Source organism: Microtus ochrogaster, chromosome 15 (assembly GCF_000317375.1).
Source record: "Microtus ochrogaster isolate Prairie Vole_2 chromosome 15, MicOch1.0, whole genome shotgun sequence".
Taxonomy (NCBI): Eukaryota; Metazoa; Chordata; class Mammalia; order Rodentia; family Cricetidae; genus Microtus; species Microtus ochrogaster.
Window position 1 is genome coordinate 9,143,871 of NC_022017.1, and position 27,622 is coordinate 9,171,492.

The window sequence follows — 27,622 nt, forward strand, 5'->3', positions numbered from 1 at the left end:
TCTATGGACATTAATGTTCTAGGTGTTTTAGGGTCTTCATAACATTCCTTAGTGTTAACACCGTCTTTTGTGAAAAAAAAGGAAGTCCCTAGAATGCCCTGGATATCAGTGCTGGGAGGCCCTGAGGGCCGACATTCTCAGGGTCCAGTGAAACACCGTATCATTTATTCACTCAAGGGCTCATGCCCAGCGCCTGCTTTGGACCTGGGACTAACCTAGGTGTAGGCTCCGTTCAGTCTAGGATCTGAGTGGAATGAACGGTGTGGATCTGAAATGACCACGTCTAAGAAATTTTCATCAAATACCCTTCACTGTGTTCTCTTGACATAGCGACCTCAAATGGAAGCCATGAAGACCCTTCCCTGGCTTGAACACTCTTCAGAGGAGTGAGGTTCTGGAAGGCAGGGGTAACGGGCACCCACTGCACCGGATTCTGTGTGGAACCAAGAGACTAGAGCACACAGAAGCACAGCCCCAGGGACACTACTCTAGTCGAGACTTGGCATTCTCAGGTCTAAAGCCAGGGGAAGGAAATTAAAACCATGACGTCATTATCTTCGGCCAGAATGGAGATCTCTGTAATTGTGAGAGCAAGCTTACTTGAGGTCAGGATTTAGGAAAATTTAGGAAAGACGCCTCTCCCACTAACTTTTAAAACCTTAGAAAATAGCTCACTGTCAAGCAGTTACTCATCCAAAAAACTCAGTGTTAAATAATCTACTTGGCTCAGAAAATGGTGCTTTAGTAGTAAAAGAATGGGTTAAGTTTTTTTTTTTTTTAAATACATTTTCATATTGAAACAGCATGATTTGCGCATGACCTACTTTTACTTATCTGGAAAAACACGGCTATGAACTTGATGAAAGGGAGGGTTGTTTTCTGTGTAGCAGTATTAAAGTTATCTCACAGCTAAAGCTGGAATCCTTTCCTGGGACGGGAGTGTTGTCTTAGCTTTGAGAAGGGCCTTGACAGCTCACACCGAAGAGGAAAAAGCCCCAGTGATGTGGACGCACAGAAACCCAGCCAGCTAACTATCCCAGAGAGAATGAACAGAAACCTGGCGGTGCGAAGATCCAAGATTCATGGCAGTAAAATAGACGAAACGGCACATGGTGGGGAACACAGTGAAGGACACAGGAGGTTGCAAGTCTATCCCACCGCATAGTGGGGTGGAAGACTTTACAAAGGAAGGATTTGAATTTCGAGATGTAAATTCTGAGTTTACCTTCCTGCTTGAGTGAGTGGCTCCAGGGGCCTTAAAGGGGGGTTGAGACACTCTACACTGCTGTTGACAGGGAAGAGAAAAGGGTTCACGGAGGAGGGAAAGTAGTACAAGGGGGATTGGGTGTTTCGCGAAAGCAAAAATGGAAACCAGAAACTAGCTTGAGAAAGTAATCTTGTGGGCAGAGCATTGGCCTCCCAAAGAGGTTCCCTGCCCATCTCCAGAACATCTGAAGAGCACTGGGTTCTAGGAGGCATTGACTATAAGGGAGGAGACCATCCTGGATGATGTAGGGAGGGGCAGAGGCATGACAGACAGCATCCCAAGGGAAGGGCCTGTATGGGTGGCTGCAAGGCCAGAAAAGGCAAATGCTGCTTCACCTGAGACCTTCTGGAAAGGCCCTGGCTACCCAGCACCCTGATGTTAGCTCAGTGAGACCCATGTTAGACATCTGACCTCCAGGACTGAAGGACTTCAAACCTTATTTTAACACATTAACTTCGTAATAATTTGTCAAATTGCAATGGAAAACTATTATATCAAGGGTGGTTTGCAGGAAATACAGATGGTGCTGGGCTGTCTACAGATCCCACCATAGGGGCCTTGCTAACTATCTGGAGGGCCACTGTGCTCTGCTGCTGTTCTCATTCACCCCTATGGGAACTGTTTCTGAAGCTTTGTAGATCACAGGAGATGTCTGCTCTTGGCAACACCGAGTCTGGAGTCATGGGATCCTGGAGCTGAACCTCTCACTGCCAGTGTGATCTTGGGTAAACGATATAACCTCTTTAAGCCACAGACCTTTATTAGCAAAAAGGCGATTAAAGTAAGATCTAGAAAAGTAAACTATACAAATGTATACACACGCACATAAACATATACATGGAAACACACAGAACTCGCTGCAGAGACTGGCACACATATTAGGTGGGCAACACATTACTACTAACGACTTCTACATGCACGACGGTGGGGATTCTATGTGGCTGTGTGGTGATATGTAGTTCACGGCTCTAAAGGCTGTTTCTCAAGGGCCTCTGCTGAGTCAGCCACCAGTTACAGCCTAAGAGGCATACGCCACAGCAGGTGGGATTTCTGTTAAGTATGAAGACAACTGTCTTATAGAACCACTGTGTGTGCTTGTGTGCAAGCACACCTGTGTACGCACACTTGTGCAGGAGCGTGTGAAGGCCAGAGGCTGGCATTAGGTGTCTTCACCGATCAGTTGTCACCTAGCTTTTCCCAGGCATGGTCTATCATGGATCCCAGAGCTCCCGGATTCCGCTCTGCTTCCTGGCTGCCCGGTGAGCTCTGGGGATCCTCTCATCTCTATCTCCCCAGCGCAGAGATTACAGGTGTGTCCAACAATGCCTGGTTTTTCACATGGGTCCTGGGGACTCCCAACTCCAGCCTTCATGCTCACGCAGGAAGCACATTACAACTGGGCCATCTGCTGGGCCCCCGCATATAATCATTAAACACATATAAACCACTGATGAGACCTCCTTGTCTAGAGGCCATTAATCTCCATGGATGCTAGTCTGCTTGAGGGATAGACGTGTGGCAATGTGAGCACATTACTTCAGTGGGTGCGCTGACCTGTCCCCCGTCCTGACACCCAGGACCACATAGCTAGTACTCACGGGAGCAGCACTTCTTGTATGTTATTCCAGATGGCCTTGCCTCCCATGATGATTGTCAGCTGTGTGGTCAGTTCCAGGAGACAGCCGCCTGGGTCACACTGTATGTTACAAAGAGAACAACACTCAGATTTTAGGGGTATAACTGGCAAAGGGGCATTACATTAACATCTCAGTCTGTGCTCTTAGGCTAAAAATAACTCAGAAATACACAAGGAAGTCACTGTTCATCAGGCAGCTGAGGGAAAGCAAGCGGCAGCTTCAACTGTCAAGAGAGGAACCCGATTCTGTTTTCGCACCTCTTCGTTTCTGTACTTGCCCAGCCAGTACACTGGGTCCCCTGGATAGCCGACGAATTTGCCCTTGAAGAACGCGATGTAGAAACACGAGGAGTAGTAGTTGACGAACTGGAACAAGAACATCTTCATGGTCAGGCTGTTCTCATAGTCAGTCTGGGTCCTTGGGAGTTCTGCGGTTAAAACGACAGCAGAGAAAGACACTGAACACCGGACCGGCTCCGAGACCCTAATCAAAGGCTCTGATACCCGAGATAGTACGCCGAAAGGAATACAATTCACACTGTTTCAGTTTAATCTGATTTTCATTTCTTAATATAGCCACTGTGCTAATTCTGGGTTTACACATTGATATGAGTTCTTGTTCCATATAGACACAATATCCTCCAAGGCAAGCAACACACATACACTTACTAACCGCTCCTTAAAATTTATAAATGCTTTATAATCAAATGGGAGAGAAGGGTTCTGGTTTAAAACCCCAGAGTTCATTTTGTTGTGGTGTTAGGGATCAAATCCAGGACCTCCGCCACTGAGCGACATGTCCAACCCCACAGAAAATTAGCTGTGAACTGCCAAGTAAAGGCAACTCTTCTGTCCTCTGGAGTAGTAAGGTCTGTTGGAAACAGTGGAATGGGGCAATTGGCTGGAGGCATCTGGGAAGCACAAAAGGTTGTCCCCCTAGCTATGAATCTCAGCCAGTCTGACTGTCATTTTGAGAATGACCCGGATGCAGGCAGGGTGTGGGAAGCCCCTAACTCTAGTCATGAAGCAGCTGTCTGGGATGCAAGCCAACCAGAAGCAGCACCCATTACATCAGGCAGAGCTGATGAGAACTGTATTAACGCGGACAGCATGGGGGATGCCACGCACCAGTGTGGCAGTTTGTCTCTCCTTGGCTGGAGAGCGTAAGTGCCACTGGAGCTGCAACCCCGTTCCACTTGTTTGCAACAAAGAGACTATTTACATTCAGCAAGAAAACACATGATCTAATGTAACCAGACATATTCTTCTCCCTGATGAGTTTACAGACCCTGGACAGTCCCACCATTGTGTCTGATTGTCTCTTCTTCTAATACAGAGACGTACACAACATACTTCCCATATGGGCTAGAGGAAATATGTTTACACTCAAAACTTCCTAAGAATTTTAACCCACAGGGATGAAAATTGCTAAAGGTTCTCTAACTATCTTGGCCATCACTCCAGCCGGGCAGGACCTCACCAAAGTTGGTGATCATGATGGCCACCCTTTCATAGATAGTGTTCAGGATCATGATGATGATGAAGCTGATGATAGAAGCTGTGATGGACGTGGCCATCTGCGGAGTCAGGTATTTCTGGATGGGGTCGGTCCCGTTGGGGTTGGTGGGGAGGGTGGCAGAGAACACAATGAACACCGACAGCCTGTAGACGATGATGCCGATCACGGAAGCGATGATGAGCAGGATCTGAAAGCACCAGGAGTGGAGTGTGAGCCTCAGTGGGAGTCAGATCGGCACCGACACAGGCCCGGTGCTGAGGAAAACAGGGCAGGTGCCGAATGCAGGACACCTCATGGGGCTGGGTGGGAAGATACATGGGACCCAAAGAGGGAACATCAACCAGGGTGGGATACTGGTGACAGTCAGACTGGACCGGGCAAGAGGAGACATGGTCTCCTTCACTACATATTCTATACAACCATCCTAAAACTAAGAGAGTGCCAAGAAGGAAAGTCTACGTGAGGAGGAGAGTTATCTCCAGATGGCACAGGAGTGGAGTAACATTCTGGGTGGAAGGAGAGTTCACGATCACAGAAGCAATGAGCAGGTCCCTTGTGTGGCTTCGCCATTCTGCTCCACGGAGAGTCATTCCTTTCAGCAGAGAGCCAGTTACGAAGAGTCAGCGTGGGCTGGCTTTGCCTGTACCTTTGCAGTATCACTGTCTAACTGGAGCACTGACCAAGATACTGGGGCGCTGGTTCTGGCAGCAGGACTCAGCTTTCAGAGTTCAGGCTTTACATATTGGGTTCTCCTGAGCTCAATCGTTCACACCTGCACCCCCCAATCGGACTTGCCACATTTCTGAATCCTACTCGACAGGACCTCTGGGTCACCTGCTGCACAGCCTGCTCGTGGTAGAAATTTACTTTCTCAGTAAACAGGTTTGCTCTCTGTGGTCAGCGTTAACTGCATGTTACACACCCCTTCCTTGCTTGATACAACGGTATTTAGACCAGTGCTTCTCAACCGGTGGGTTAGACGTCTTTCACAGTCCAAAGACCCTTCCACATTGGTTGCTTAAGACCATCAGGGATACCGGCTATTTACATCACGATTCATAACAGTAGCAAATTACAGTTATGAAGTAGTAACGAAATAGCATAACTAATTTTAGTGATTGGGGGTCAGCGCAACATGAGGAACTGTATTTAAAGGGTCACAGCACTAGGAAGGCTGAGAACCGCTGATTTAGACACTCTTGGAGATGCCCTATATCAAGCTGTTGCCTATATCTTCTTTTTTGGATACACTTCAGAACCATGGACTCTGTCTGAATGCTCGTGATGAGAGCCGGGGAAAAGCTACAGAGAAGAGGAACTCAGCATCAAGCAAGGCACAGCACGGGTCAGCAAATCAGAGCAACATACGGGGGTGAGCTATAGACTCCTGCATATGAACCCCACCTCTGCCACTGGCTGTGGAACCTCGTATAGGTTAACCTCAGGATCCACCTTCCTCGGGCAATGGGCAAAATACTAACGGGAGACTACTATGCCAAGGCCTGGGAAAAACACTGGGTAGTATTAGCTGTGACTGTGGTGACCAAAGAGTTAAAGAGACATTTTCTTACTTGTGCAATCTGCGTATAGAGAAGGCATTGTGTTTTCCTGTAATCTCGCTCATTATCCCTTCTCCTTCACAGTTAAGTCTTGTGAAATGAAAAGGATTGCGTGTGTGTGTACGTGTAAATTAGCTAAGGGCTGAGAAAAACTGGGAAATGTGGTGTTTTCCTCCCCCAGCATAATGCACCCAGGCCATCTAAGTCTTTCTAATAATCACCCCGCAATCCCTTTTCTGGTTGCTCATCACCAGAGGAGCAGCCTTGAGGCGCGCACGGCCAACCTCCCCGCCCTTCCACTCCTGAATTCTCCTAAGCAGTCTGCACAGTAGGCAGTGTCAGAAGGAGGAAACACAGGGTGAAAGAGTGAGCATCTGTTCTGTTTGAGCTGACAGGAAGGGAAACCATCGGAGTCACTCCTGCTCAAAGACAGACCCTGGCAGCTCGGCCTCCGCCTTGGCTTGAGTAAGACTCTGATATGTCTGGTGACAATCCCGTAGGCCTCCACAACTTTCCAGGCATCTGCTCTGAGCGGGGCACTTTCTCCCCTCAGATTTATCTTTTTCTGACTCTAACTTTGACATTTTTCAGATTCAGCTGCAGGGTGTACTCACTTTAGAGAACCTGCAAGTGCCCCATGGTGGAGAGACACAGAACCTGTCTAGGAGAAAAGCCCAGCTGTGCTCTGTAAGGTCACCCTCTCGCAAACTCTCAGCCTCCTGGGTGTCCACTGGATGCTACCTAGGTTACAGCAGCTAGCTCTCGGCAACACTGAACCTCAGACCTGGAATCCAGTCTCAGAAATTGAAACCCACCTTCCCCTATTTCGTTATCATAGACTCCGAATGGAAAATGCCTTTATCACCCACAGTTTAAGAAAATCTTTTAATTATAAAAAAGTAACAAAGAAAAATAGGTAAGATCACGTACTATTAAACTAAAAGCAAAATTCTTTCAGAACTACGCCTTACTGACATATTAAAAGCCAGCTTTCGTATTTTTGTCCTTCCCTTTAAGTCATCATAAACTTCAAGAATTTCACATATCATGGCTTCTTCATGTATGTTCTTTTGTAAGGATGACAAGTAACATGTCATCCTTACAAACATGTAAGACAATGTTCCATTGTCTGGCTAAGTCTGAAGTAGGATGGACATTTGTGGCTGTGGTGTTCATGTGTGTATAGGACTGTGTGTGTGCACACGTTACAAAATGAGATAATGTCTTTGAAGAAATCTAACCTCTCCGTAACCCTTTCCCCTTTATGACAAGATCTAGCTTAGCTATGTGATCCAGGCTGACTTGAAACCATCCTGCCTAGGCTCTGTGAAGACGAGGGTCACAGATCAGTGCAACCACTCTGGATTTTGATACGGTTCTTGATTCATCGTTTATAAAAGCTAAACTAAGCTACTGCATATAAATTTTTCTTTCTAAGTATATCTTTTTTGTTGGTGGTGGTTTTTCTAAGACAGGATTTCTTTGTGTATCTTTGGCTGCCCTGGAACTCATTCTGTAGAGTCTCTGCCTCCCAAGTGCTGGGATTAAAGGTGTGCACCGCCACACCCAACCCAAGGACATCTTAATACACTCTGTCAACGTGCTTTCTAGGAAAGAAGGAAAAACAAAATCACCCGTCCTGGTGGGAGGGGCTGGCACTGCAGCCTGTCACCTCCACCTGGGTGTCTCCAAAGAAAGGAGAATGTCATTATGGTGTGCGCTAATCCTCCCGGGGTCACGATGGTTCACTGCTTTTCTTGGTTGGTGCACACATCTGCACGCTGTCACCTGCTGCTGAGCCACAGCACCTGTGTCATGGCCGACTTGGGCTCTGGTCCTTGCATCACTCCCTCTCTGTGTTTGTATTTCTTCTGGCATTTTGTTTAAACTCAGTGTGTCAAAATCTTTACTCTGCTCTGGAATGCCTTCAACCGCCAGCGAAGGTCAGAACGTCATTCTAAACCTACAGACTGCACTCACTCACGTTTATTTCTCGTTTATGGCTTACAGTTTAAAAAGCATTTTGGAATTTATTACAGCCTGTGGTTCAAAGTACGACCCTGACCTTTCCTTCCCCACCAGCGAGCAAGCATTCCCACTGTTCATTAACTCAGTCTGGATCCATAGCCCTTCCTTTCTTATGCATTAAATCACAAGACGGAGAAGCTTGGATCTGGCTGTCACATCTCATTCTTTAATCTGTTTATTCCTAAGCCAAACAAAGCTCTCATTAAATTGTATTAATAATATCTTTTAATTAATAATAAACCAGAACTATTTTGTAAAGTCAGGTGTTTTTAGCCATGTTGCCCCCCCCCCACACCTAAAATCAGTTTTTAAAATTTCTTTACCTCTTTTTAGATTTTGTGCCTTCTTCGTTGGCATATCTTTTTGTTATGAAAATCCCTACAGTTTTTAATTATAGTTGCTGCTGTTGAGTTTCTGAGAGTTTTACTGCCTCCCACTTGGTTTCTTCAGTAGCAGCTGGAAATCCTGACCTGCTGACCTGATGGCAGGATGGGGTAGAAGGAAGGAAAAGCCACAGTGCACAGGAAGGTGTCCCAACCTGGCAATACTCCGTGTGGCAGCCAGGGAGCACTCAGGAGCCATCTCTCTGCATGACCCCACACCTCTCCATAAGAGACCACACCTGACTTGCACTTTCCTTGATGTTTTAAATGAGATACTAAAAAATTTGACATGTAATAAAAAGAATTAATTAAACATAAGCTTGTGACAGTTTCTTACCCAGAAGAACACAGCGCTTGCACACAGGGTGACCCGGATACACTTCCCACAGGCAGTAAAGGGGATACGCTCCTCCTCCTGATGAAGAAGAACAACTGGTCAAGGGGGGCAACTCCAATAAAGCTGCTGATATCTCTGGGTGTGTCAACAGACCTCAGACTTAGCAAACATTAGACAAAGCCCACGTTTGCAAGCATGCTCGCTTGTAGCTATGCAGTTAATAATCTCAGAGACACCAGGCCAAGTACAGCATTTGTTTGCTTGGTGCTGGGCACTGACTGGCTTGGCATGTGCTCTCGGCTATCAGATCTGTGGGTTTGCTAACGTTTTACATGTTAACGTGGTGCAACCTGAATTTTTGGAGCATTTCCACCTTATAGAAGAACACGTGGCACCTCCTACTTTACCTCGAACAGCCAGAGTGCAACACCAGGTGCGAACCTTGGCTGGCATTCGATCTGGGCCAGGTACTCGCCTGAGTTTTACACATGAACTCCGACAATGCTCGCTATGGTGACATGGAAACATTCTATCACTTCCATTTTATAGATGAGGAAACTGAGGCACAGATCCAGGATCCCCCAGCCCCTAAGCTCCCCTCTAGCCCAGGGAGGACACATGAGGCAGCAAAGGTGACATACGGGATAAGGAAGGTGAGATTTAATTCATCAGTTGACAGTTTTCAACGGCCAGACCGTTTCTGCTTTGGCTCTCTGCAGGGTTTGTCATTACACGAGTTTCAGCTTTCATACTGAAATATCCAACCACAGGCACTGCCCTGTCCTCTCCAGCAAACGGCAGTCATTATTCAGGATGGGGGGTTCCCTGCATCCCAAGAGACAAATGCCACCTGCTATGCTATTTATAAAATGAGGATGCTCAAGTGTCCCCCTCCTGCCCCTGTCTTCTACAACCCATATCCTGAAAATCTGGGGCTAATTTAGAAACCTACAATAGGGGACATTCCTCAGACAGGAGCTACTCCTGTTCAAAAGTGTCTGTTCCCACACTGGTGACTAAGGGCAGCTCTGAATTCCCAGTGTTGACAGAAAGTATGAAAGACTCAGAAATCAGTTCTTGGGGGTTTGGGGTTGAACAGGGAAACACAGAGCATTATTTCCTCTTTCTTTGCAGCAGTAGTTGGAGCAAATACACTCTCCCAGTGACAAATGCCCTACACAGTGCTGGCCCGCAGTAGAATCTCTGTTTGTTTTCTCCTCCTTCAACCCCTTCTGACTTTAGACTAAGAGCCACAGTAGTTTTTGATTGGCACACGCCAATCAGAAGGAGGGCCAGTGACTGAGCACCAGAGAGGGACAGCTAGCTCTGGATGCAAACTGACTGCCAGGAAGATGCCTGAGACATCTGTAATGCCAGCATTTCTTTCCCTACACAACCATGCCGTTCTCACTGTCTCTAAAATATATGTGCTCTACCATTATTGTAGAGAGTGTCTCCACATACACTGTCCTAAACAGTGCTCAGAACACATCTGGGATACAGGCACCTCATAACGGGCTCAGGCATCTGCACTGTTCAAGTCCCATGAGGGCTTGGTGGATTGTGTGGTGAACCACTTCAGAGAAAGCATTGCAATGCATCACCTTGCTGAGAACTGCAGAGAGAGCATGCACTGCATCATGCTGCTAAGAACTACAGTGAGAGCATGCACTTCATCACGTTGCTAAGAACCGCAGGGAGTGCGTGCACTGCATCATGCTGCTAAGAACTGCAGGGAGAGCATGCACTGCATCACCTTACTGAGAACTTTAGGGAGAGCGTGCACTGCATCACGTTGCTAAGAACTACAGTGAGAGCGTGCACTGCATCACCTTACTGAGAACTGCTGGGGGAGCGTGCACTGCATCATGCTGCTAAGAACTACAGTGAGAGCGTGCATCACCTTACTAGGAACTGCCGGGGAAGCGTGCACTGAAGCAGGACAGACATGTACCTGAGTGATCTCGTTTATTACCACGTGGTTGCACTGGGCTTCGTACTCTGGTCGGGCCTGCTCCTCCTGCTGGAGCTCCACGGTGTCCCACTCATACTCCAGCTCTGCCTGGCGCCGCTTCCAAAACTCCAAGAACAGTGTAACTGACAAGAGAGAAGAGAACAGCATGGTTCACTGAGGCAGGTGTGGAATGCCATCCCGGGACTTGGGGTGAGAACAATCGATTTATAGATTTAAATAACATTTAAAAGCCAGAACATGTTTCTTTTTTTTTTTTTAATGAAAACGTTTTTAATTTACAAATACTGTGAAACATGAAGATGGGGGGTGGGGTAAGGGGAATGGTCAGAAGGCAAGCATGCATGTCAGACACGAAGCCCGCAACCCACGCTTTGCCAATGGAACACACCAATAGTTCGCTATTCAAGAGCAGTCCATGGTTCGGCCTTTCCCTACCCCCTCATTCTCCTCTTCTCCCCTCCCTCTGGGACTGGGAGAGAAAGGAACACTTACTTTAGTGCCCTCTAAATAGACTAAAATAATATTTTTATATGGAAAACTGATCTATTTCTCAATTTTGTATAAATATGAAAAAATAGGCATCATTATTTTTCATATTTTGTAACTCAGAAAAGCTACAAATGTTAAGTCTTAACTGAAGATGCAGCTTCCAGGTCAATTCCCTAGGCTTTCCGAGTTAGCCTACTGTCCAAACCCTTCTGAAAACTCTAAAATGATCACAGTTCCATTCACAAATGCTATCCACACGCTGAGAACAAAAAAAAGCAAAAGAGCCCCCTTTGTGCATGGGAATAACAGGCACAGCAGACAGAGGAGGAACAGACTGTTCTAGATACACAACCGGGTCATCAACAGACCACGGGTTCTCAGCCTCGTGGCCCTCACAAGGGTCACATAGCCCGCGTATCAGCTATCCCACAGATCAGATAGTCACATTATGATTCACAACAGTGGCAAAATTACAGTTGGGAAGTAGCAAAGAGAATATATTTATGGCTGGGGGTCACAAGATGGGGCTGCAGCACTGGGAAGGTTGAGGACCACAGCAGCAGATCTTTCAGGGAATAAACCTTCCAAGGGAAGGGGACCACGTCTCGGGATGGCTAAGGGGATCAGGTCATGGAGGAAGGCAGCAAGTTTAGCTTCCTCAGAACAGCTGCCCATGAAGAGCCAAGGAGGTCAAGGGCTCTAGGCGCTTTCCACTCTGGTTGTGACCGAAGGGTCATGATGAGGAAGATTGACAGCCAAGTGACAGACCTTGCAGGAGGGCATATTACAAAGGATATTACGAGCCTTGAAAGGAGCTAGGCATTTAATAAAGGTCAGGAGGAGCATGGGCATGGTCTAGCATGAACACAGGTGCAGAAAGACTGACACGCAGACACCAAAGAAGGTGCGAAGGATGTTGATGTGGCTGGAACGGATGCAGGTGTAATGGAGGGGCTAGAAGAAGGCAAGAATGCAGGCCGGGTTTCTGGTTCGAGCAGTGCAGCAGGAAACACGTCTCCATGTGGCACACTGAATGAGGATGGCCCTCACCCCCAGGCTCATGGCTTTCTCCCTAGCTGGTGGAACTGTTTGGGGAGGATTAGGAGGTGTGGCCTTGTTAGAGGAGGTGTGTCACGGGGCGTGCCATTCCTAGTAAGTTCTTTCTCTAAGCCTCACCATGACAGACTCTTAACCCTCTGAAACAGGAATCCCACTTAAACATATGCTGTGTTGTATCACAGCAACAGAACAGTAACTTGGACAGCCAGGGATGATGTGTGCCTGTGGGCAGGTGTCTAGTCTAGGGGACTGGAAGGGCCAGCCACGTCAGGAGTCTAAGTGTCGGGGCTGGGGGTGGAGGAGATCAAAGGAGGGGTCTACAGAGGTAGGTCTCACTGAGCTGCAAATAAGAGGTACTGGGGAACTTTAAAAAAATCCCAAACACAGGCAACAGCCCCGAGATTCGGGTTTACCGGGCTGGGAATGAGGTATGCTGCCTGCGCACAGGTGTTTGTTGCTATTTTTTCTTGCAGCCAAGGTTGAGAGCCGGGCCTGCAAAGCAGAGTGGAAAGCCAGAAGCTAGGAGGAGAGTCTGGGACGCTGGAAAAGGAGCCTGAACTCAACACTTTCCCAGGGTGAAGAAGGCCAATGAAGTGCTCAAGCACCCACTTCCCAGCCTTGCTTGTGTGATGACTTCACCAATGGTGAGCTGGAGCAGAAGTGGCCTGCGGTGGTGGAATTGGTTCTGCACAGGGAGGGCAGAAGGCTGGTTCTACTGAAAAGCCCCCAGGCCTTTCAGTGTCCTTGAACTTGCCTGGGGAAGCGAAGTAACTTCAGCAGGTGAAGGAGGCAGTATTCTGGAACAATCTATGACTGCTGGTCTTGTCACCCATAGGAGCTCTGCTAGCCTCAACTGGCAGACATTTCCTGAGACCCCTGCTGGGGAGCAGAAGCCACCCTGTGGCTGACTATGGATCTAATGCCCCTCAGAAAATACCCGCACAGCCTGTCACACAGAAGGCCTGCTTTCATTTACCCAACAATTTTGCCGGTAAATGGTTTGCTCCAGAAGCTGATTCCACTGTCTGGTAACTATGAGAGTCATTCTAGTAAAGCATACCCTCTCACACAAAGAGCACCCCGTTTCCTCTGTCAGCCCCTTTTCTCTTCAACACAGGTAGCATGCATGCAAGCCTGACCTGCAGTGGCTTCTAGGTTTAGCGTCTGTCACGGCCACAGTGTTACTGTCATGGAGGCAGGGATGTTCTGTTCGCTGATGAAGCACTAGCATACACTAGGCACTTAACAAATGCACTGAGAGAATAAATAAAAGGGTATGTCCCAGAAACTGAGTACCCCACAACCTCAGCTGGAGGAACCATTCTTAGGGTTCCCAGCGATCACCGCCTGCTCGTCTCTGTTTGACTTTAACTTCACTACTCTCTGCTACGCCAGTCGACCTGGGTCAAACGGTTCATCCCACTGAGTCTTGTTTGCTTACTTTCCAATTCATTAGTTTCTACCCTCGTTTAAATTATTTTTTTTTCTGCCTACTGATTTTGGGCTTCTCTTTTTCTTGTTTTTCGAAGGTCTGAAGGTACCTTAAATTCCTTACTTGCCACCTATCTTATATTTTAATGTAAGTACTTGTAATTATAAATGTCCTTACAACTCTTTGAATTGTACTGACCAGGTTTTCAGTGGGTTTGTGTTTTAATTTTCATTTGCATCTCTGAACTTTTTTTGAGTTGTTTCTTGATTTCTTTAATGACCCATTCATTCATTATTCAACTGTGTATTGTTTGATCTTCAAGAATTTTTCTGTTCTGTTTTAAGTGTATTTTCTTTTATTATTTTAAAAACTGTGCTTGCAGGTGCCTGGCCAGAGGCATTGGATCCTCTGGAGCTGGAGCTACAGGTAGTGGGAGTAGCCTAAAACCAGCACTGGGAGCCATAGGTCCTCTGTAAGAGCAGCGCCATCCATTAAACCATCTCTCCAGTCCCCAGCTTGTCTATAGTGATTTCAGTCTTCTCCTGTTTGTAGAGCCTTGCTCTGTGTGCTAGCATATGATCTATTTTGGAGAAAGCACCATGGCTGCTGAAAAGGTACTTGGATGTAGCTCTCTACTGAGGTCCATTTGATCATGCAACTCAGATACTTCTTTGCGGAACTGATATTTTCTAGCCCATTCCTACTTTTCTGAACCCTAAGCAAAGCATAATATTAAAATATAATTAAATCAATAGGCCAAAGATTTCTACCTCTTTCTTAAAACCTTGTTGCAAATTTTAATGTACATTTTTGTTGTTGATTTTATTTATTTATTTATTTATTTATTTATTTATTTATTTATTTATTTATTTATTTATTTATTTATAGACAGGGACTCTTTATGTGGCCCTGGCTGTCCTAAAACTCACTACGTATATGAGGTTGGCCTGGGCACCACAGGGATCTGCCTGCCTCTGCCTGCCATGTGCTGGGATTAAAGTTGTGTGTCACCATATCTGGCTCACAATTCATGTATCACTCATTGGAGGTCGAGAAAAGTCAAAACTCTGTAGAGCTCTTATGTGATGAGGCCGTGGGCAGCTTAATCTACCCGAGAATGACTTTCTCCACTTTTAAGACCATGACATACACACAGAATCTATGAAGCACTCCATCAATAGAGGAGGATTCATGAAGATAATTTTCTCTCAAAGAGCAACAGGACCCGTTCTAACGGACACCCAAGGGGAGACCTAAGTAGCGGTTCCCTTCCCACTACTCCCGACCTTAAGGGTGGACAGATGTTTACTTCCTGGGCCGTTCCACCTTGGAAGCAACTGAATTTGAAGGGAGTTAAGTGACCAGGTGGCAAATACAGAGTTGCTAGCAGATTTTCTACCTTGAAGGCAAACCCCAGGGGTTGCAAGAACGGATCAGGATTCTTCATATTATTCACAACCAAGAACGCTACGGGGGCACAATTGCCCAGTGTTTTTGGGTACACCTAGGAACTTGTGTGGGCTCTTAAGCTGTGTGTCCTAGAATGGGAGGTATTGCCCTTCAATATTTTCTGTTCTGTGTCCTTGTAATATCATAAGCTGAACTCCATTGGCTAGCACTGTAGTTCAATACCCAGGCAAACCACACACCAGGAGGCTCTAGCCCCATGGTTCTCAACCTGAACATCACGACCCCTTTGCAAGAGAGGGAGGCCAAGAGACCTGCTTTTAGTGGTCGTGTATCAGATATCCTGCATATTATATATTTATGCAACTCTTCATAACAGTAGCAAAATTACAGTTATGAAGTGGCAACAAAATAAATTTATGGTTGGGGTCACAAAAGAACTATATTAAAGGGTCACAGCATTAGGATGAAGACAACCAAACAACAACAACAACAAAAATGGTTGAGAGCAGTACAGTATTACATTCTGTAAAAGGGCAAGATATAAACCCTGAGAGGTGGAGGTGTTTGGATGCTGTATGAGTCTAAGATGTCTTAATGGGCCTCTAACTCTTCAGACGTCATTGTTTACAATATTCAATAAGGTAAATTAGCTTGCTCAGCCCATCCCATCTCTCTCACCCAGACTCTCTTGCAGCTAGGGTTCTAGAAATGACTTTCTAAGTGCTCAGTAGCCATGTCTGTGTGTCACTGAAATGGAGACAGAAGAGGGAACAGTAGGGACAGCTCGGGACTACCTGGGACCACCATGTGCACCCAGTTCCTTGATCCCCACGTGCAGGTCACTGGACCTTCTGATCCCCCAGATTGTCGGGAGCCAGGGAACTGGCAGTTTCCCAGAAATCACTGGGCCTTGTTTAAAACTTGCCCTTACAAGTGATCACTGAAAAATAGCATCATTTAACCACATGTGTAAGCCAAGAGAGTCAGGTAAGGAGGAATGATGGGGATCTTTACTGTAACCACAGCTGTGCTTAGGACTCCACAAGGCAGCACAGTCTCCCAGGCTGGTGCAGCCTAAGTGGGGATATTGCTAGGTAAGTGTATGATTAGTACCATACCCATTATGAATGTTTTCTGCACTCAACGTTTTCCATTTCTAGAGAACAGAGAGAGAGAGACAGGCAGTGCCAGACACCTTGTGGGAAAGGAGATGATGTTACATGGAATGGCCGTGGTAAGGAGTGACTTCAGAGCTCCCCCCCACCGCCTTGACTCTGCTGTTTCAGACTTTCCGTAATGAGGTTCACAGCAGTGGTCCTCATGAGGCAGAAGCAACAAGGAAACCAGCATAAAGCACTTAGCGAGCTCATCAAATACATATGCTTAGAGATGTGCACATACGATGCTACAAGCCATGCAGAGACATCGGCAGCCTGATGTATGACAGGTCCATAGCCAGGCGCAGCTAATGGTCACAGAAGGGAATATACATATAGCCTTATTTAAAATGTCTTCTGTTTAGAATTGTAGAGATCAGAAGCTGTGGCTAAGGCAACAGAAAGAGGGGAGGACAACACAGAGGCTTTTACTACTTGAATCCAACCCAAAGTCTCACTCATGCGAGAGACTGGCCCATCCTCCATTCCTGTGTCAAGTATTTCCCACAGTGAGGTTTCCAGTAAAACATACAAGCGTCTCAATGACAGTGCCTCTTATTGGTAAGTGTGGCTACCTCAGATTTCACTGTCCCCTAACAGTGTCTGTGGGTACTTCTTAAGGGTACAAAATACCATTTGGTGGCCTTACACAGGTACAGCCACCACCCACCCTGCAAGGACCCTCAATGCCCACTTCTGCCTGCACTGATGTCTCGCCTTTCAGGCTGAGAGGCATGGTTTAGTTTCTTCCTTGCTCTTTCCTATAACATGATGCTGCTGATCCCAGCCTACACCTGGAAATGAAACTCATGCACCTTTGAGAATGGGAACTTTTCCTCTACATAAGAATATTTACACTAATGAAACACTCAAAAGTCTGCATTGAAATAAAATGCCTTCCTCATTATGCTATCGACGCTACACAGATTAAAAAGCATGAGCAGCCCCCAGTGCCTGTGTAGAACTTACATGTTAAGAATGCCTCTTTCCTATGAAGCAAGCTCATAGTACTCCCATGCTGCTCTGCGCCTTCCCCTTCACCCCCAGGCTGGATCCCAGCTGTGGGAGTTGTAGCATGGGGATAAGCATCCCTGACCTACAAACCATGCTGAGTGCTGACTTACAATAATGCTGTGATTTCGGAATATTTTAGATTTTGTATTTTCTGTTTATGGATGTTCCTATGATAGTCCTATCAAGGGGAGGAGGAAGAGGAAGAAGAGGAGAAGAGGAGGAAACTAGTCTGAGTTCTGAAACACTCTGGTCCTGAGCACTTGGGATAATGGGTCCTGAAACTGTAATGGCTTCCAATGACTCGTGCCCTTTGCCCTTAGGTAGTCTCCTTCATCTCATCCCTCACTGCTTAGGCTTGGCTGCCTGACTTGTTGCAGCTGATGGGACATTGGCAAACAATGCAATAACAGGCCTGATGCCACTGTTGCATATGTGGTTACATCTTGCCTAGCAAGTTGGTACTCAGGGGGCGATAGTGGCATGACTTTTAAAAGGCAATCAATTGTTTTCTGATGGGGTTTGGTGTCTGTCTCACAGGAAAGATTTCAGGCCTGGTACTACAAACCTGTCCAAAAGCCCATGGCTGAAGAGGTCATAGGCCCTAGGGTGGGACCTACTATTGCCGCTTTGTTAAATGCTTATGTTGTCAAGCTGTCCTGGAAATTTTATTTAAACCCATAGATCTGAGCTGCTCTCAGCCTCAGAAGAGAAGCTTTTCCTCATGCTAGGCATCAGTTAACAAACACTTATAATTGGGCAAAGAGCTGAGAACAAGTAACCACGTGTGCTTAGCCCTAAATGGGACATCTGCTGAACTCCACAAACTCAGGCAGCCGTGGTTACCTTTAGGATACCCGCACAAAAGAAGCCAGCCCAAATTACAAGACTGGGGGTGAGCTCACAAGATCCCACCCCTAACTAAGGATCTGCTGGAGTTCAGTCGCTGTTTGGGAAGGAAGACTCATTCTTTGGAGGGGTGGCGAGGGGTAGGTGTCCCTGCTCCAGTGGATGGTGGCACACCCACATAGCACTCACTGGACTTAGCAGGCTATTCTAGAAAAGAAAAGGAGTCCATGAAGTTGAGAGAGGATCTGGGGGGAACTGGAGAGGGGAGGTGGGGGTTATATGTGATCATATTTCAGTGTGCATAGATGAATGAAATTCTCAAAGAATAAATATCAATAACTTTTAAAGTTGCTGAAACACTGTGTTTCTTTGCTTCCTTTTGTAGCTCTGAAGCCCCATAAAGAATCCTAGGTGAGACCATTTTGAGGGTGAGAAACCACATGAAACCCTCCAGACCAAGCCAGGCTTCTTGCTGTCAGATCACCTCTTTCCAATGGAGCCAGTAGCTTACCACAGAGACCAGCTGAGCCAGGCTATGTGTGACTCGGAATTGAGAGAAATAATGAAATGAGAAACCAGGGGTGTTGGGGAAGCCACAGCCTTTGAGGTAGATTTTCATACAGCAAACTCTAATGACATCAACAAATGAAGCTCAGCCAAGACATGGTCCTGAAAGTGGGTGACTTCAAGAGCTTATGTCAGATTGCACCAACACCGTCAAACCGAGAGAAAAGCGAAAGTAACTTACCCCACACTCCCATAAACACGGCAAAGACCAGGGTTCCAAAACTGTCAAAGATGCACAATTTCTGGAAAATACAGCAATGACACGCAAATAAGTGAATCGTTCGCTTATCAGAAGTCAGCAAATACATAACGCTCTGCGTATTCTGCAGCTTGAGCGCTCGCGAGGGCCGGTGCTGGTTTAGCAATCGCTACACGTACAGTGTACCCACAGATGGAATTTCTCCCACTTTATAAAAGCAAACAGCTTTCACCGTCTGAACCCGAGTGCATTTTCTAGGGGAAACCTCCTCACACCGCGATAAAGCAATAGGACGTATCTGCTAAGATTGCAGGCCGTTAGAGCTGCTTTTATGAGCTGTCAAGAGGAAGGAAGGACGCAGCCAGCGGCTGTAAGAATCCAGTGCCCTCTAAGCAACTTTCTGATTTGCCTCTTATCGTTGTTTCAATCCCCTCAGAGGATAAGTTCTAGAAATACTTCTGTGCTTATTTAAACACACACACACACACACACACACACACACACACACACACACACACACACACACACAAAGCTGTTTATGTGGTATTGGCTTTTCTTCAGGCGCACTCTGCCTCCTCAGCCCAAGGGCGGCTCTGCTCTGGAACAGCGGGACAAGGGCTGGACAGGTGGCTCCATCAGGTCACCTGTGCAGTTATTATAAAGGATTACTTACTCTCTCTACTGCCAAACTTGATCTCTTTGCTGATAGATACACAGCCTTTATGCCTTCCTGGAAACTTTCACTGGGTACCAACTTTTATTAGTGAGCGTCTAAAAAGTCCTAAAGATAGACCCCACGAAGCTAACAGAAAAGTGGGAAACGTGAAGAGTAAAGGGGGTGGGGGGTGGACGAAGGCTCTGAGGGACAAGGAAACTAACTTCACATATATTCAGTGACAGCATATTCAAAGTTGTTTCTGAGTAGGAAGTGTACTTTGCTTTGGATAGTTTTTTTTGGGGGGGGGTTGCTTTTTATACCCAAAGTGATGTCATTTTCATGTATGCAAAACCATTGGTTATTTTCATAAGACATATTATCTAGTTAGGTACGTTCTCATTCACCTGGTTTCCGAAGCAGATATAAGTTCCCTCAACCAATCCATGTCGACTTTGATCAAACAGCATGACTCTCTAAATGGCCTCCTGGAACAATTGCTCTTTTAAAAAAAAACCCTTCAGCTCAAGGAAGATGGGCTTTGTCGCAGCCAGATGTCCCGCAGCCTAGAGCTGAAGATGGGGTCCCACAAACGATGCTTTCATATCTTTCATCTTTGCTTCCGGGACACCCACCTGCTCTGAGATGTCTTTCACCATGATGTTCTACCCCTTATCACAAATACCTGCACACAAAGAGCAGACCCCAAAAAGATTCCAAATATGGAATCTCCTTCTTAAGATCCCATCCAGTGTCACTCCAGGTTTGAAATTGGTACACGCCATGCCAACTGCCTAGCGCCCAAGGAGGGATATGCCTGGTATCTCAGCACAGGGGTAGACACAGATGAAGCTGCCATGCTAGTCACATACACATGGTGAGAACCATGGGCACAGGGCACGAAGTAGACATTTGACCTTCTGCTTTGTCCCACAAGAGCTATGGGAGTAGGACTAGGGAGACAGTAAGGGACATGCATAGCAACCTGACTTAGCGCAACTGGCAGCTGGCACAGGGGACCAGCCCCACGTCAGCTGTCGGTTAGTGAACATCTCCTCAGAAGAGAGGTATACATTAGTAAGTGAATCTATGTGGTAAAGACAGAAGAAGGAAGATACTCCTCCCCACTCTTCCCATCCTTTCTCTCAGAAGCTGGTCTTCGTCTCCTTCTCTTTGTCCATGACTCCCACAAGATTCAAGAAGTCTTCTAGGAAAAACAACAGAGCCGAAGATCCCCAGTACCCCGAACAATGAAAGACACTTCAAAGTTCTAAGCTAAGGTGGGGTAGATGGAGTCTAAGGAATGAGAGCATGGGTGAGGAGAGGGAGGAGGGACGGGCATCTTAAGTAGGGACCTTCCACTGTGGCTTCCTGGGTGTATCTCCACTGCACCTGTCTCAGGGCCAGAGCCTCTGGAAATGAATAACAAGTGTCTTAATTTATCAGCCCCAAACCAGTGACCAGCAGCTCACCTGAGTCTTGGTGTAAGCCACAACACACAGGCTACTAGTTCATAGTCTAAGCACTGACTTGGCTCAAGGGGGCAGGCAGTTAAATCTTTTTAAATCTATTAATTAAGTGTAGAAATCGATAAGGCTGACAACGCACCCCAAGCATCGTAACTAGTAGCGGGGCAAGTTTTTCAGACACAAATCTGGATTTCAGGGCTGTGTGCCTGGTGCCACCAGCCAGTGAGGAATGTGGCATGGCCATGTGAGCAGCATAGACCTGCTGCAGCCTCTGACCCTGACAGTCTCTAGGTGTGTGAGCGGAACACACCCCTTTGTCTCTCAGGGCCTCAGTGTTTCAGCTTGTAAAATGAGACAACGACGCTCCCAACATCACAGGTGCTGGGTGCCAATGTTATCAGCACTGCATGATTCAGGTCTAGAAAGATGGCTCAGCCGGTTTGCTGCACAAACCTGGTAACTTGGAACCCCAAAACGGAAAGGGAAAACCAGTTTCACACAACTGTCCTCTCGCTTTAAGGCTTGCTTGTGTGCATTCACACACTCACAAACACACGTGCACGTGCGCACACACAGTCGACAACAATACTAGAGTATAAAAGTCAGCACTCTAGCACTACTCCTGAAAAGGGAGGCTTCTATGGACTAGGTCAGAATGTCCCAGGCCCAAGCGATGATCCCGAGCCTCCTGTGGCAGGCCAAGAGGACAGAGAAGAGTCCCATCAGAGACCATTGCAGTCACGAGAGGCCAGGCTGGTTTCCTCCTTGCAGAGGAAAAGCTCCTATGATGTAGGCAGAATCAGTTTCTCATTTTCCAGGCTGGAAGCTGAGGACCTAAGCGATCAAGCTGTCTGTTAAGCCCACTGCTGCTCAGCATACCCCTCCTATCTCAGTGTTCTTAAGACCCAGGCAGCCTGCCCCCACTTGCTAGTATTCGGGGAGTCATGTGTCTGGCAAGTATCTTACCAATCACTGAGTTACAAACCCTTCCTTCTGCATGAACAGCAATAGTCTTAACTGACCAGCAGTGCCTTTAAAAACCCATGCTTTGAAAGGGGAAGAAATACAAACTGCATAACAAACGTCAGGCTTCAGAAGCACACATTTTAGGTTTCCGCTCACTTGACTTAAGGCAAACACTTGCAACAGTAAACCCATGGCTGAGGTTACAGCTCAGAGGTAGGGCAGCCCCTAACCCTGAGAAAATGAAAACTTTACGACTCAAAATAAGCTGAGCTTGAGATATTTGTTAGATGGGTACCTGAGATACTTCACTAGGGTCAAACCCAGCACGTCCTTCCTTTCCTGGGACTAAGCTGCCACTCGGTTTATGATCTGGAAATGTAGCAGAAGCAAGTCCACTGTACACTCCCTTCCAGGGTGGGGGGAACTCGTTTCTATTTCCCCAGAGGAGGAGTAATTTATATGTTATGATTAAGCGATTATTCTGTGTAAACATCTGGAAGAGCAAACATTACCTTGGAAGACTCACAGGTGACATTCAGCCTCCAGAACGGACACAGCTTGTCGCACTGGGGACACATCAGGATCTGGCCACCGATATCAGGATCACAGACCTCTTTGCTAACAAAAGAGAAAATAAAGCAACTCAGAATCCTTAGCAGAAGGCTTTCGTTTTCTAGACACATAAGAAATCCAAGTCTACCCACGACAAGCCACAAAACTGAAGCCTATGAAACAGGATCACAGGTGACAGTCATAACTCTGATGAAGGCTTGTCATGTAGAAGCTATAAAAAGCATATGGGATAGTAAATGGTCTACTTCTTTAAAAATATTTTTCTTGCATATTTAAAAACTTTTTTAACCTTTATTTTTATTTATCTGGGTGAGTGTTTGGCCAGCACGTATGTCTATGCACCATGTGCACAGAAGTCAAAGTGGACATTGGGATTCTCTGGGACTGGATTTACAGATGGTTGTGAGCCAGCAAGTGGGTGCTGGGAATTGAACACTGACTGGAAGAGCAGTCAGTGTTCTTAACCACTTAGGCATTTCTCCAGCTTCTAATATTTTAATATAATATTTTTAATTAATCTTTTGAGAATATCATACAATGCCCAAATCTACCCTTAACTCAGGGTATACAAAGGGTCCTCCTCTATAGCTGCTTTGGTTGAAGGTCACAGAGAGCCAGAGAAGCCAGGCTGTGAGTACAGGGAGGAGGGAAACCTACTGTCCCCACATCCACCCAGGAACCCGCCATCTTCCACAAACCCCTCCAGGAGCTGGCTTTATTTGGTATAGAAATTACACTTCTACTTCTCTTTTCATGAGCCTCAGACAGAAGCATCTTAACTCCTTCCCCTGTTCCCCACAGATCCTAGTATTTGTCAAAGCATTATGTGTGGCCTTGAATCCAGAGATAATAAGAGCATATTTAGTAAAGTTTGTGGATACAAAATCAATATATAAAGTATACACAGGGAAACAAAAGAGATTTTCTCCTTATCTACCTGTAACAATTGGGAAATAATTTTCAAAACCTGTTTTTCAGTAGCTTAAAAAATACAGTGTCTAAAAATGAATCTAATTAAAGATGTATTAAGATTTATAGGGAAAAAACAAAAAAATTTTGTCAAATATAGCTAAGACCTGCACTATGATTTTCAGAATTGCTTGGACAGATCAGAATTTGTGTTAGATAGCTTCCATTTAATCTACTCATCTCATAGAAGACCCAAAGTTCAGAATAGATGAGTTACAAATTGGGTACCTGCTGGCACAAGCTAAAACAATCAACTACCAGCACAAAAGGAAACATGCAAAGATTTCTACCTATATCCAAAGATCTGGTCCCAAAATTAGGGAGACTAGAATGGACAGTTCAATTTGTGACATTACAAAGAACAAGAACTTAAGTAAACCACAATCGTATCACCAAAATAAATTCCACTTAAGAAATGAGAATGACAACTACAGAATTGGAAAAAGAGATAAATGGGACCAGAGATGGGCTCCACAGTGAAAGAGTACATTCTCCTGTTGCAGAGAACCTGAATTGGGTCCCCAGCACCTACATAGGGCGGCTCACAACTGCCTGTAACTCTAGTTCTGGGGGACCTGATGCCCTCTCTGGCTTTTGGGGGCATCTGTGCACTCATGTGTGTGCATGCACACACGCATAGACATACACACATAGGCACACACACACATAGGCACACACAGAACTGAAAATGAAAGATACTTTTTAAAGAAGAAAATAACAATAAAAGAATATTGAAACAATCTTAGGTTAAGGAGAAATGCTGTCAACATGGAAGAAGACACAAAGGAAGTTACTAATACATTTAAGATTTACTGAGAAGACACAAGAGGTTGTAGATTGCTCCTCCTGGTGATACCATTTTATACAGAATGGGGCCAGCATTATCGCTGGTCAGGTGACCATGCAAACAACCCAGAGAAATGAGGGGGTTTGGGAAGCAAGTCTGAGAGAGCTGAGTAAGCGCTCAACAAACCTACTCATTCACAGAGTCAATGAGAGCAATGACAAGAATGTTCAATCTCACCCTTTCCTGAACTCTGAAAGTTAACTGAATGCTTACAATCGCCTAATGACCCTCCCATCGTGTGTGTGTGTGTGTTGTGTGAGAAGGGGCTGGTCAATGCGTGAAGAACACAGCTTTGTAGCATGTTCTTTAGGCTGGTTGCCATGCGTGTCTCCCCAGGTTCGTGGCAGCCTTAAAACCCAGCAGCCGTCCATCCACTATGAACGAGAGCAGCCTCCCAGCAGCCGAGTGGGGCAAACAGCGTCTGTAGCTGCTCCAGGGACCCCTCGCCAGGCGTGTCAGTGTTTGACCTGCCCAGCATCTCCCTGGAACAGCTTCATGGTGAGCTTTGTCATTTTTTCACCTCATACCCAGAGCTCAGACTGGGAGAAAGCCCAATCCTCCATGTGTGCTTTAAGAATCTCCACGAATTACTAAAATAGCACCTGCTTGTGTCGGTAGTAACCGCAGATGTAAACTCAAAAACTTTAAAGGAAGAACTAGGCATGCTCTATCCACAGACACCTTCAACATATCTGTGAGATGTAGAAGGGCCGCATGCATGTGGGCTACAGTACACAAGGCAGAAAAGATCTGAGAACCTGGAGGCTAACCCTGGGGGTTCTGCATAACCCGGAAGGAAGCCTCAAGAGAGCTGGATACTGTCCACTGGAACACGGGCAAAGGGCAGAGCCCAGCACCAAGGAAATCACTGCAATCCAACTCCTGTCTAAAGATCTCCTGAACACAGACTTTAGTGCCCATAAAAGGCAAGTAATACAGACCCTGGGCTCAGTCCAGGAAAGGAGCAAGAGCAGCAGAGGCGGTGGAACCAGCAGAAGCAGCAACAAACCCTGAGGGGAAATCTCATTCCCAAGGTTCTTACAGTGAAATATTTAAAATGTCAAATTCCCAACATTGCAAGTAGCAGGCACATCAGAAACCTGAGAAGTTCAGAGAAGTACTTCAGAAGTTCAGAAGTAACAGAGCAAGGGTCAACCAGGGATGCCAGCACATTCTATTTATTAAAGTCTTCAGATAAGCAAGTATGCGTGGAGAACTCAAGGAAATCACCCGTAAGGAGTTAAAGAAACAATGTGAGCGTGTCTCACCAAATGGGAAAGTAGCAGGTTAAAGGGAACTAACTAGACTCTTAAGCAAAGCACAGTAACATCAATGAAAAAACTTCACGAAAGGCGCTCCTCTGCAGATAAGACACTTAGTGTTGTGTCTGTTAACATTACAGTCTGAGAAATGGAAAGGAATAGGAGACACCCATGAATCCAGCTTCAGATACCAGTGGGACTCCATCAAACACACCAGCACATGCATCCTGCAAGCTGCAGAAGGGAAAAAAAAAAACGATAGAGGGAATAATAGAAGGATGGCCAAAACCTTCCAAATTTTCATGAAAGCTTTACATCTGAGAAACTCGGCAGGCTCTAAGAAGGATACACTCAAAGACCATACTCAGAGGCTAAGACAGAGCCCAAGGGAAGAATCCCAACAGCAGAGAGAGACTCGTAACTGGTGACACACAACGCTCCTCAGAGAAAAAAGCTGGCTCCCTATTGGAAACCTCGAGTCCGGAGGCAGTGGGATAATGTTTCCCCCCCCACACACACCCCAAACTGGAAGTTCAGGTGGGAGGGCCTTGCTCTGGGTGAACCCTTTCCTTTGTTCTAGTGCAGAGCAGACCTCTCCTTAATGCAGCTAATCTCCCTTACAACTATAGCCTCTCTTCTAGCACATTCTTTGGCGATAACATTAGGCTTCCTAGGACCCCTTTTCTTTCAAAACTACGTTTGGTATTTCTGCCTCATGTGTTCTTTTTCATGATAAATATGTATGAGTCACTAATAACAACCATGGGGCAGATTCAATATCATGAGGCCTTATTGCCTCTGCCCCCACCCCAAATTACTCCATTCATTTTTAATTTAGTTCTAGGGACATGGGTAGAAAGAAGCAAGATTCTTTGCCAAACCATCACAGGAATGGTGTCTAGCCCCTGACTAATAGTGTTCCCTTCTGAAGCCTCTTAAGCTGGGCCTCCAAGTCCACACTCTTCTCAGAACTACAGTTCTCCAGGGTCCTACTAGTATGGCCCTTTAGGCTCTGTTGACAGCATTTAATTGAAGTAAAGTCAAGTAGTTTTGGATACCGGTAGTATGTCTCTAAGACTCCCTTTTTTATTTCCCATAATCTGTGTGAAGTGTCAGGTACTATGTGACTATCACGGTTACTTACGAAAGGTTTATAAAAACCTGAGACAGGGGTGATGGCTTCATGGGTAACAGTATTTGCTCTGTGGGCCTCTCATCACCAGCACCCATGTAATAATCCACACAGGGCTGCACACACCTGCACTGGGGAGTAGAGACAGCATGACCCCAGGAGCTCAATGGTGAGCCAACCTAGGAGGAAAGGTGAGCTTCTGCCTCAGTGAGAGATGCTGCCTCAGGTGATGAGACTGTCTGCAAGGAGAGCAAGCGCAAGTTCTGCTCTGGCTTCTATGTGCTCTCGCACTCCTGGGCATGGACCACAGCCAACATCCGATACACACACACACACACACACACACACACACACACACACACACACACACAAATGGACCTTGCAAAGGGAAACCCGCTCAGTCGAAAGTTCTATTCTGAGATGCCATGCAGCAGTGGAACAATATTAGCCCAGCCAAGAAGACAAAGGCAAACAGGGAGAAGATAGCAACATTCAGTCCTTGGCTGCAAATTCCTTCTCATGAAGGGAGAGAGATAGAGGACTTCAAACAGACATCCCGGACACACAGGCCCTGCAGCCTGTCAGGCTAAGTCATCAGGGTCACAAGCAAACACCCCACCTCAGAGCCAAGATGACATGCTCAGGGCTTGAAAGAATTTACCACCTCAGTACTGAAGCCCAGAAACCACAACCTGCCTGTTCCACCTGGACTGAGGCCAGTTCACCAAGAGACAGTGTCTGGCACAGTGAACATCAAAAGCAGACACATGATAGCAGCACCGTCCCAAGTGCCACAGCACCCGGGGACCCCCTTTTAGATGAAGCTGGCATTTAAATGACAGTATCAACCACAAACAGATTCCTAGGTGCTG

General features: G+C 46.3%; 1 protein-coding gene across 2 annotated transcripts in view; it reads right to left on the minus strand.

The window, feature by feature from the left end:
- The window catches only part of Ano6 (anoctamin 6), a 170,798-nt gene that overhangs the window by 17,581 nt on the left and 125,595 nt on the right, over positions 1–27,622 (minus strand). For both annotated transcript variants that reach the window (XM_005354007.3, XM_005354006.3), the window contains 7 exons: positions 22,480–22,585; positions 18,860–18,920; positions 10,684–10,826; positions 8,730–8,807; positions 4,384–4,609; positions 3,162–3,331; positions 2,866–2,963 (listed from right to left, as the gene is read on the minus strand). In XM_005354007.3, coding sequence (XP_005354064.1) covers positions 2,866–2,963; positions 3,162–3,331; positions 4,384–4,609; positions 8,730–8,807; positions 10,684–10,826; positions 18,860–18,920; positions 22,480–22,585 — 882 coding nt within the window. The remainder of the gene's footprint in view (positions 1–2,865; positions 2,964–3,161; positions 3,332–4,383; positions 4,610–8,729; positions 8,808–10,683; positions 10,827–18,859; positions 18,921–22,479; positions 22,586–27,622) is intronic.